The sequence below is a fragment of the Panicum virgatum genome, chromosome 8N (assembly GCF_016808335.1).
Source record: "Panicum virgatum strain AP13 chromosome 8N, P.virgatum_v5, whole genome shotgun sequence".
NCBI lineage: Eukaryota > Viridiplantae > Streptophyta > Magnoliopsida > Poales > Poaceae > Panicum > Panicum virgatum.
Genome location: NC_053152.1, coordinates 39758156 through 39769884, shown reverse-complemented (window position 1 = coordinate 39769884; position 11729 = coordinate 39758156). Strand labels below are relative to the sequence as shown.

The 11729-nt window shown below is 48.0% G+C and overlaps 1 protein-coding gene across 1 annotated transcript; it reads right to left on the bottom strand.

The window, feature by feature from the left end:
- Window positions 1–545: 545 nt before the first annotated feature.
- Window positions 546–2326, bottom strand: LOC120685037 (protein MAIN-LIKE 2-like). Its single transcript, XM_039966882.1, has 3 exons — window positions 1186–2326; window positions 872–1026; window positions 546–551 (listed from the first exon to the last, which is right to left on the bottom strand). Exons 1-3 carry the CDS (start codon window positions 2324–2326, stop codon window positions 546–548), a joined length of 1302 nt encoding a protein of 433 aa, XP_039822816.1.
- Window positions 2327–11729: the final 9403 nt, after the last annotated feature.

Genomic DNA, 11729 nt, shown 5'->3' with positions numbered 1-11729 from the left:
CCTACAATTGATAGATAAAGCAAAAAACTCCAATGCGCTACCAGTCTGGTACGTGTGGCTTTCATGTTCTTGGGATACAAGGGTACTAATTCATTAACAATAGAACTTTATAATACATACTATGAAAAAAAAAAAGATGATAAAAACCATTCATAATTAGATGTTTTAGGAATATTTCATTTTTTAAGATGCTGCATGAGTAGTAATTCTCATGTACAAAAATGTTATTTTATACCCACATGTGTATAAGTTACGATCTAGCTACAAACCATTTCAAATTTCACTTTGCCAGCAAGTTTTATCTTTTAGGTTCATAATAATGCGCTGGTGCTGTAGTAAAAAATAACAGAATCAACCAAGCTATACAGGGTCAACAACTATCTGGAAATAAATTGTCATATATATACTTTTCTGACCTATAGCTATATATAGTGTGGACATCCCCACCTACATGGTATTGTGAATGAGAAAAGGCAAACTTGAAAAAAAAAAGGATTACGGATCCTTAAAAACTAAGAAATCTAAATATAGTAAAAGATGTATGATTATTGCTGAGAAAAAAGAATGACACACATAATAATGAAATCACCAGGTTTCAAGAATGATCAGCATGCAAAAGGATTCTTATCACTTATCAGTGTGTCACAGCCTTCCACTCAGTTTCTAATGTACTCCAAGTTGACACTAGTATCAGAAAAATACAAAACTAGAAGTAACAATTGCAATTTACATTCAAGATGTTGAGAAAAGCTGTGATTAATCAAACAAACCTATTCTTATGAATTGAAAAATACTCTCTTCATGGAGGAACCAGGTTATCCTTCTTAGTATCATAACAAACTGTAAGGTGAGTCTGTCCATGTACGCTTACCTGTGTATCCTGCCTCTGTCTCTTGATTCCTGGATCTGTGGATGAGCTTGCGCCCTCTTGAATCACAGCAGCCATTCTCTTCTTTGAAATATCTGTGGCACAACGAAACTTCTTCCACCATTTCATGTAGTCTTTAGTTATGCCTGGCTGTGAGTCTGGAACGAAAAATGTTATTCTTTGAGGATTCAAATCGTATCTTCTCCATGACTCTTTCCAACTGGAACGGATACGGGGAAAAGGTCCTGGCATGTCCTGATCAAACCCTAACTGCCTGGCCACACGATGTGGATGATACTTCTCAGTGCAGTACATACCGATGAGATCGGAAGCACGGATGTACCTTGCAAAGGACTGCAGTTCTTTACTGCGTACGATATCATCACCAGAAACCCAGGAACCAAGCAGTCCAACATTTGTACTTCCATAGGGCATCCATTCAAACCTTGTTGGTGACTCGAGCTCTCCACGGACATCACTGGAATCAAGCCTTGTCTGAACATTTCCCCACCGTGCAGCCCTTGTTGGGAGGTTGCGACCTTCCAGGAAGCTCACTGCTCTCTTGGGCCTTAAAGCAGGGAAGCGCTCCCAGATCCAGAGCTGCAAGACATTCAATGGTGTCCCCACCACAAATTTTTCTTGATTGTTGCAGATAATATGGCGCTTAAGAGAAGAGAGGTCTCTGTATAAGCTGGCGAGGGCAGCTGGTGCAAGAGCCACGCCCTTGCCATGCACCATCTGAACAGCTATGTCAAAAACATTGGGCTGGACAACATCAAATGGTGCTTCTTTCAGCACGAACATTGAGAGCCACATGGACAGGAAAGCAGCATGCTCGATCCGCTCCCCTTTTCTATCTGTTGGCATATCCTCTAGAAAATACTTGACCCATCCAGAGAAAGTTGGTTTCTTGTACTTACTGGCATTGAGATTGCACCGGACTATCTTCAGCTCATTGACATCTTCTTGTACCACAGGCGTTGGCTTTTCCCTCACACAAGAACCAAGAACAGGCAACCCCCCAAGGACAGCTAGGTCCTCAAGTGTTACCGTAGCTTCTCCCCATGGGAAAATGAAAGTATTCGTCCTTGGGGACCAGAACTTAGCTATCTCAAGGAGTACATTCTCATCCCGATTAAATCTCCAGGTAGATGTAACTACGCCATCCAAGATCCCAATCTCTTGCCACGCAGCTTCGTGTCTCGGTCGGAGTTTCTCCACCCACCTCCGCCATAGCTTCGGGGAGCCAGACCAGCTCTTATCAAAATTAACCTGCAGATCAGCTTGAGTGGCAGGGATAGGAATTACAGCTGCTGCAGATGGTGGATCTGGTGAATCGACGTTGCAGGGGACGAGGAAGTATCCTGCCCGCGACGAAACCTTTGATTCGTTGTGGCCTGAGAGGATGGTGATGGAGGGATTGACGCTAACCAGGACTTCCTGCACCTCGTCGGCCATTGCTTGTAACAGATCTATTGTTGAAATGAAATGAGGCTAGAGAGAGAGGGGAAGGTGGGCTGCAACTGGGAGGAGGAAGAGCAGATCTGAAATCGGGAAATAGAGCATGAGGCACAATGGTAAGATTTTATATTTGGAGCATCATTATGGTGCATTTAATTCTTTCTGTCTTTTCTTGTAACGGTCACTAGTGTTTTTCTTTCAATTTTTAATATTGGCAGATCTTTTATTTATTTTTCAAATCTAGCCGATCTTGTGTATTCCATTAAAATATAATTCAACTAGGAGAGATGGGCTGTCACATACGACTAGTTGAGGAGGAACAGCAGATCTGAAATAGAGAAAACATGACAGACAATGCTTAGCTGTTATAATAAGCATATCTTTATGTTGCATTTAAATTTGTCTTATTATGTGGCAGTTGCCATTTTGTGTTTTTCTTTCCTTTTTGTAAGGCCATATTTTTCTAGTTACTTACTCCCTCCATCTATTTTTCTAAGGCCTATGAGCTCGTGCTCCAGAGACCAAGGCAGCCTTTTGAGCGAAAAAACTGTGGGGGACTTCTCCACAGCCTTTAATTTGTTAGACGACCGGATGGACTAGGGGGCCATGCCCGATCTTTATCAAGGGTCCACCACGACCCACGCCGCGAGGGTTTGACAGTGGCGTGGGACGACAGGCGACTGGACGTGGTCTCGGCTTGCACTAACACGGTGCATAGTGGAGCACCCCGACCCGTCACGTCCGACAGTGTTGTAGGACATAGGATAGGGACCAGGCGTGCTGCACCACAACCAAGACAACACCGCTTATCACGCTCCGCAGACCACGGGGTCAGATGGACCCGGCCGCGAGGTGGAGGGCGGCGACGGCAGGGTCAGGCGGACCCATGACTATCAGCACAACGGAGAAGGAGCCACGAGGACTCACTCTCTCTATCTATCTCTCTCTCTCTCTCCCTCTCTATTGTACATCATTCTCTTCCCTGTCGTATAAAGGGAAGAGGATGGGCTCCTATGCTGAGGGACAGAGAGAGCTCTGGACAATCAGACACAACGTTGATCCGACCACCGGAGCACACGAGCACGCTCTCACCGCTGGGAAAGAGGCAGGCAGAACTCTGGCCAGTTCTCGTTAGCAACTGCCCTAACCAGATGAGAGCCACGAACACGCTTCTTTCCCACTTATTCTAGAGACTTGGGGCGCCTGTCCCTCTCTCGACCGTTTGTAACGCACTACTATAAACCACTGCAAGATACACGAGCAGCATGAACTGGACGTAGGGTATTACGCCTCCGGGCGGCTCGAATCAGTATAAATCCTTGTGTCTTCCTGCATTACCATCCGCCACTAAACGCGCATCCACAAGAATCACTAGGCGGTGTTAGAAAACACCGACAGTTGGTGTGCCAGGTAGGGACTTTTCGCGCATTTTGTTCATTTTTTCCACCAGGTGGAGGATGGCCATCATCGCCAGAGATTGGGTCCCGGGCACACTCATGCGCTTCGGCGACCTATGCTTTGACATCAACCTAGTGGGCGGTCTGGAGCGCATCTGCTCCTCCTACTGCTCCATCGACATCGTCGGCTCTGATGCCTCCATCGACTCTCTGCGAGGGCTGCGGCTGGAGGTCTCAGAGGGTGACATCTCTGCGTGCACCCAACACCCCCTTGTCGACCACGAGGAGGCAGAGCAGCAGCGCTTGCAATGGTAGCTGCTGCCCAATGCATTCCAGGACGATCGACCATCCCAGAACAACCAGCATCGAGCTCTGTCCCCGATCGCCAACACCACGGTGCTTCTCTCCAAGAGGGAGCCGATCCATCCGGAGGATGCTATTGGGCGTGCCTCAACGGCGTCCCGCTTCGCCCTGCATGATGTCACGCAGGACGCGCGGCGGAGCATCACGGCAAACAATATCGCGAGGCCGGTAGGCATCGAGCCCGCAACCACGGTGGCCCGCACGCTTGATCCTGTCCTTGGTCGGACGGATCACACTCCTCCCTCCCCAAGGGGCGGGACAAGTCTGAAGGCCAGCCTCTTTCGGGGTCTGCCCTCGACCGGTGCTAGGAAGAGGATGGTCGATGAGACTCGGTGCCGCTTGTGGCGGGAGCGCCTCAGGAGATGGATGGGGGCAGCAGCCTCAACATCATGTACTTCGAAACCCTGGACACCATGTGGATCGACCGATCGCGCATCTGACCAAGTGTCGCACCTTTCCATGGCATCGTGCTGGGAAGCAAGCGGTGCCGATCGGGCAGATCGACCTGCCCGTCACTTTTGGGGACCGCTCTAACTTCAGGATGGAGATGCTGACCTTCGAGGTGGTGGATTTTTGTGGCGCATACCACGCAATCTTGTGCCGTCTATGCTACACTTACCTCTACCTCAAGGTGCCAGGACCTCGCGGGGTCATTGTTGACGGCCATTATTTCTCGTTCTGACCGTCAACTTCTCAGGAATAAAATGAGCTTTTGCACTATGTTCCATGCATATTTTGTTTAATTCTAATAAGTTCCACAAGTTTTGGATGAGTTGTGCTTGCAGGAGATCACAGCCCAAAAATGGTTGAAAACGGATAAAATCATGGGCGCCCGGCCTCGACCGTGTCAGCTGGCCTGACACCTCAACATACAGGGGTACGTCCTTGTTACAGGAGCAATGTGAAATGCTCACGATGCCCCTAAACCAGGGATTGGCACTTGATTCTGTCAATGGACCCGGAAGGCTTGGGCAAGAACCAAAAGGACTCAAAAGTGATACCAAACCTAGGAGTAATGTCAAGCGTTGATTTGCAATGTCGATCAAACAAAGGGCCAACGGGTTCTGGAGGCAGGCCGGTGTTCGTACGGCGCTCGCCGGCGGCGGTACAGGGCGAGGCCCCAGTGGTGCTCGGCGGCAAGACCGCACGGCCTTGGGCTAGGCGAGGGCAAAGGCCCGGCCTTGGCCCTCTGCACGCATGCAAATGCCAGGCACGGGTCGTGACATGGTAACGGCGCGACCATGGCGGAGCGGCCACCAGGCCAGCCAAGGCGAGCCAAGGGCTCTACCTGGGCAGCCAACGCTGGGTTCGCGCACGCGCGCGGGGCACCTGGCCTCTCAGGGTTGCGGCATGGCCATGCCTGACACGGTGGTGTGGGTATGGTCGGTGGCAGTTGAGGGGGTGTGGCGGTGAGGCTCGTCGGGCTCCTGCAGGCACAATCGAGAGGGCTAGGGGGATCCTAGGGCTAGCCATGGCGGCCAATTGGCGACGCCGGCATAGGGAAGCAGAGAAGGAAGGTTTTGGCGGCGTGGCTCACCGTCGGGCTCTGGGGGCGTTGGTGCTTGGCGCAGTTGTGAGGCGAGGCAGGCAGGGTTGTGGCCGTGCAGGGAGAGCAGCTTTGCCAGTGTAGTCGATCGGGCAAAGGCATGACGGAGCTCCGGCTGCGGTGGCTCCTCCTTCTCCCCCACCTTTGTTTCTTCCTCCTTCTCCCAAACCCGGCGGCGATGGAGTGTGGAAACCTTAATTGGGCTCTAGGGTTTCGTAGTGGCACTAGGGCACCGGTTTGGCCCGGACACCGAGGACGGCGTGGATGGGACGTCCGCTCGGCGGGGCGATGTGGCGGCCATCCTAGGCCTCTAGGGTTAGGGTTTTTGGGCACGGGCGGCGTGAGAGTGAGCGCGCGGGCTCGTGGCCGACAGCCAGGGTAGGCGGCGATATAAGCACTCAGGTAGGGCCAGCAAAAAGGTTAAGTGAGCAGCAGGAGTGGGCAGCATGGCAAGGGAAAGGAGAAAGGGGAATAGTTCCCCAGGTGGTGTGTGGCTGACAGGTGGGGTCCACCTATCACTAGTCGGGGCGAGCGGGCGAGCGAGGAGGCGGTGCTGAGCTAGGGGTGAGCGGCGGTGTTGGGCCCGGTAGGCGACGCAGTGACGGGCCGGCTGGCTGTGTGCGCGCGATGCATGCGGGTTGTGTTGGTGGTTTGGGCCGGTGCAGGGTTGCGGGCCCGGGATACGGGTTTGGGTTGCCGGGTCGGGTGGGTTCGGCCCGAGTAGGTTAGGGAGTTAGGTTAGGATTTTGGTTTTAATTTGAATGGCCAACTCAAATTAACACCCTCTCAAATTCAAACAAAATCATCTAAATAAATTCAAACAAGGTAGAGGCATAAATCCAAATGAGTTTCAAATATTTTTCACAATATCATTTAAATCCTTATATTTAATTCGGTTGTATTCTTGCTAAGAGATGATGAGTAGAGTTATTCTTAAATTGCCCTAACTATTTACACTCCACCCAATTTTTTTTTGAAAATCCACATTTTTGCACAAATAAATACTATACAAATTTAGGGATGTTACAATCTCCTCCTCACCTTTTCCCTCTCCCTCTCCTCTCTCTCTCTCTCTCTCTCTCTCTCTCTCTCGGCTGATGGCAGCGATGCGCAGGGCGGCGGCGGCCAGAGCGGGCTGCAGCACGCGATTCTCGAATCTTAAGCTGCGGGCTCCGCGTACAGCCTCACCACCGATGAGGGACTACGCCGTCGGGGTCCGATCCTAACAACTTGGTGCCACAGCCTGCAGATTCCTATCCCTAGCTCCTTCTCCAGTTCTTCTCTGCAGCCGCCACCACGCAGAGCCCCATGGGCGCCTCCTTGCGTGGTGGCTGTATCACCTTCCTTCCCTCGGGGCTGCGTGGTGGTGGCTGCAGAGAAGAACTGGAGAAGGATCTAGGGATCGGAATCTGCAGGCTACGGCACCAGGTTGCTAGGATCAAACCCCGATGGCATAGTCCCTCATTGGTGGTGAGACCGTACGTGGAGCCCGTAGCATAAGATTCGAGGATCGCTTGCTGCAGCACACTCCGGCTGCCGCCGCCCCGTGCATCGCTGCCGTCTGCCGAGAGAGAAGGAGAGGGAGAGGGAAAAGGTAAGGAGGAGATATGGCCTGGAGGCCACGCAAGTGCCGCCGCTACTTCGGTTTGACAGGCTGCCGCTGTCGCGCCTTGATGGGCTGCCGATGAGCTGGGGGACCCCTTTCCCCCAGCGGGACATACTTTGCCTCACCACCAGCATTGGAGGCTGTGGGAGAAAGGGCAGGGGTGGTGGCGGATCTGGGAGGAAGAGCAAGGGCAGGGGCTGTGGCGGATCTGGGGCAGGGGCAGGGGCCTCAACAACTGGAGGAACCGGAAGCGATGTGGATTTGGCGCAAGCTGAGATTTGGCGCGCGAGGTCCAAGTGGGAGCACGGGAAGAGGGAGCACGGCCTCCAGCACATGGGATCCATCATGAAACCGTGGGAGCTCTCAGTGCGTGTTTCGTGCGCGTTTCTTAAACTTGGAAGCCACGCCCGACTCGTTTCATGGGGATGAAATGGTTTCCCTCTCTCTCCTATTAATTTTCTTGCCATGTCACCTTTTTTTTGCTGAGGTGTCAAACAAACTAATGCTATGAAATTCCCACAGAGACTGGCCCACAATTCACACGAATTTCACATGTAGTATGCACGTGCGCGGATTCGAACCCACGATCTCAAGACACACGCATAGCTTCCTTGCCATACCACCTACGTATCACATATGATGACTGGGTAGGAGATGCTTTCCTTTTGAAGCAACTCGTGCAGAACCATTTAGTACTAGGGCAAGAAACTAACGGGTACTAAATATCACCCTTTAGTATCAGGTGATGTCGTTGACCGGTACTTAAATAGCCATGCCATTTTAGTACAGGACAAAAACACCAACCGATACTAAAATATTGTGGGGGGTTTTCAAGTTTTCAAATTTGAACTCGGTACTAAATTAGCTACGTGCCAACTTTAGTACCAGACCAAATTATGATCAGTACTAACGTGCAGGGACAGAAGTTCGTTTTTCTTGGAGTGTGTCCATCTGGGAATCAATTCAACTCTTGGAAAATTATTATATTATACAACAGAACACCATCATTAACTGCAGCACAAATAATAAATGAAGGAATCCCCTCGCCCACTTGATGAAAACTCTCAGCAATTCTTACGATTCATGTAGGAGGTGGGCAATGGTGCCATGACTAGAAGGAGCCGATCAATAATAATCAATGGATCAGGTACCCGTAACTAGATAGCATTAAATTTCCCCAAAAAGCCGGTGCCCTTGTAGGAAATAGGGGAACACCTGTTGTTCATACTGGTCCCGCTATGGCATTTTCCTTTGCTAGGGTCCACTAAAAATAACATGAATATCTATATCTTGTCATATTAACAGCTATGAAAAAAGATAGGGCCAATTGCGCTCTTGCTCCTGTTTTGAACCTCAATTGTGATTTTACCCCCACTTTTTCTCACTTTATATTTTTACCCGTACTGTTTGGAAGTGAAGAACCATTTTACCCCTACTCTGTTAACAGCACTTAACAATGTCAAAAAAGACAATTTTGCCCTTACGAATATACCCCTACTTTTTTAGAACTTTGTGAATATGCCCTTGTTTGCATTATATTTCAACAGCATTTCAATAAGAATATGAACAAGATTTTGAGAGAAATTTGGACAGCAACATGACACACAAAACTAAGTTGAAACCACATGCATTTATATAGATAGATAATATCCCATCATACATATCCAAAAGAGATGTACCACCAAATCACAACGTCATCATACATATCCAAATGAGAAGCACCACCACATCACATCCCAACATAGGTGTCCAACAACGCCATCAATGGTTGCATCACATTCATGCATCTATTCCTAACAATGAAGTCAGTCACCCTCCTGTTCCTCCCCTTCATCCTCTTCCCCTTCCTCCTCTAGCACCTTCGGTTCCACTTTCACTTTCACTTGGATTTCCCCTTCCTCTTCCTCTTCCTCTTCCACTCCTGCAGCACCTTCTGTTCCAGTTTCACATTCACTTGGATTTCCCTTTCCTCTTCCTTTTCCCCTCCCTCTCCCTCTTTCTGTTGCACTTGCACTTCACACAAACGTAGAAACATGGTTTAGTTAACAGTTTGACAACATAAAGCAGGAAAAAATACAAATAATTAGAAATCCATCACTCACCCTAAGGTTTGTGATGATGATCCATTTTGTGAAGTTGAAAGCTTCCTCTTTTGACTAGCAGCGAGACCTCATTGGCAATGATTGGCTATGTGGCCTAGTTCATTACATTCATAACATGGCTTCCTCTTTTTGCTAGTGCCAACCTCATCATATGACTTAATTCTAGATATTCTTGGTCTGCCTGGTTTCCTTCTCAATTTAGGTTTCTTGATTTTGTAGCCTAAATGAACACGTGGCCAACTATCCTTAGATGTCATAGGATTGAAAGAACCTGCATATGCCTTCCTGAACCTAGCAATAGAGAAGTACTCATCAACAAATTCATCTATCTTTACGTGCCAACTAAGCCTAGCAATGAAAGCTAGAGCATGAGTGCATGGCATTCCAGTCACTTGCCATGCCCTAAAGTACATGTCCTTTGTTCCATATTCACTGCATGTCTAAATTTGTTCACAGTTACTTCCGTTGTTCCAGCCCCACATATCAACACCTCATGGTCATTAATAGTCTTGCTTTTAGCATTCAGATCATTGGTGACAACTGGGATTATGTTTCCTGACATTTTTCCTACCAATTTTAGCCCTCATAATCATTTTCTTGATGATCCTCTGTCTTATCTTGTCATGCATCTCAACAACCTGAAAATCCTTGGTTTTTGACACCCAACTATTGAAACTTTGAGAAAGATTGTTGTTGACGTAATCTTCAGAGAATTTGCTTCTACTCCAAACATATGGATGATTCTCATCCAACCACTCAAGTGCACTTGGATCCTTCTCCTCTATCTTGCCCATGAAGTAGTTGAACTTATCAACTATGAAGCTTTGGCAGCACACCACATATTCTTACTATAAAGCTCACTACCGTACCCATTCTTCTTCATGTTCTTCCACAAGTGTCTCATGCATTCTCTATGCTCAACTCCAAGGTATACATCATGTACAACCACCTCTATACCTTTGCCCGCATCTGTACAAATGACAAGACCAAGAGGAGTACCAATAGCCTTCTTCAAGTTATTGACAAACCAAGTCCAGCTTTCTATAGACTCGGTCTCAATCACACCATAAGCTACTGGAAATAGCCAATTGTGACCATCCACTTCCATAGCTGCTGCCAATTGACCCCTGGACCTTCCTGTCAAGTGTGTGGCATCCATGGCAATGTAGGGTCTACATCCTTGCAAAAATCCATCAATGCATGGTTTGAGAGCAACAAAGAACCTTCTGAAACAGAAATCACCATTGACATCTTTTTCGGTGTCTACCTGAACAATGCTTCCAGGTACAACTCTGAGAAGTTCAGCTTGATTGGTCGGTAGCAAGTCGTAACTGTCATCCCACTTGCCATATATGGTGCCTATTGCTTTATATTTGCCTCTATAAACTCTATGGTATGGAATATCTATGGAGTACTTTTTCTGCAGCATACTGTGCAATTCCCTTGGTTCCATTTCTGGGTCATCCCGTAACTGATCCACCACTCTTTCAGCCACCCATTTGTTTGAGGCCATTGTTTTACCACAATTGTTGAAAGAACCACAAGTATGTTTCCGTCAACTTGTCTTAACCTGCAACAAATGACAAAAAAGGTGCCAATTACTTTCTGGAAATGACAGAAAAAGGTGCTAATTACTTGCTGAAAATGGTAGTTAAGGTGCCAATTACTTGCTGAAAATGGCAGAAACGATGCGAATTACTTGCTGAAAATGATAGAGAAGGTGCTAATTACCTTGCAGCCAATGTATTTCGTACTGGTTGATGCAAAAACTGTCCACTTGTAGCCCTAGTCGGCTCTCTTGCATTTAGCTCTAAATCTGCTCTTATCATTTTTTACAATATCAAAAGCATGATCATGCAAGATTGCATGATGGGTAACTGCAGATTTGCATTGATCCACATCTGGGAACACCACATTTACATCGATAATTAGATCAGCAACATCATATGAAAAGGGGGGATGTCATATTCATCGTCATTGTCCACAACTTCACCATTGGGTTCAAACTCAGGGTCAGACGATGCAGCCAAATCACTATCATAGCTGCTATCACTTGGTGCCACAAGTGAATCAGTGTCTAAATACATGCCCTCCTCATCAACACCGGCACGGTCATCATCATCTCCACCTTTTCCCTTACATTTGGTGCCTCTCTTTTTCAAACTTGTGGATTTTTGCTTGTGGATGTGACTCTCTCATTGGTGCAGCTCTCATTGATAGGACGCTCGATAGCTCTTCCATTGGTGGTAGTGGATGCTTTATTTCTTACAGATGGGTGACACCTATGTTTCGTGGGAGAACAATGCAATGGGGCCTCAAAATCATTGATCTGAGCACTAATCTCAACAACTCGAACAACTGCTCATCAGACTTTATCTCTATAGTA

What these genes read in the sequence shown, in the direction of transcription:
- LOC120685037 (XM_039966882.1), bottom strand. Translation starts at nt 2,326, where the DNA reads ATGGCCGACGAGGTGCAGGAAGTCCTGGTTAGCGTCAATCCCTCCATC. An exon ending in CCGTGCTTCCGATCTCATCG is followed by an intron (nt 1,027 to 1,185) that starts GTATGTACTGCA and finishes TTTTCGTTCCAG; the next exon opens with ACTCACAGCCAGGCATAACT.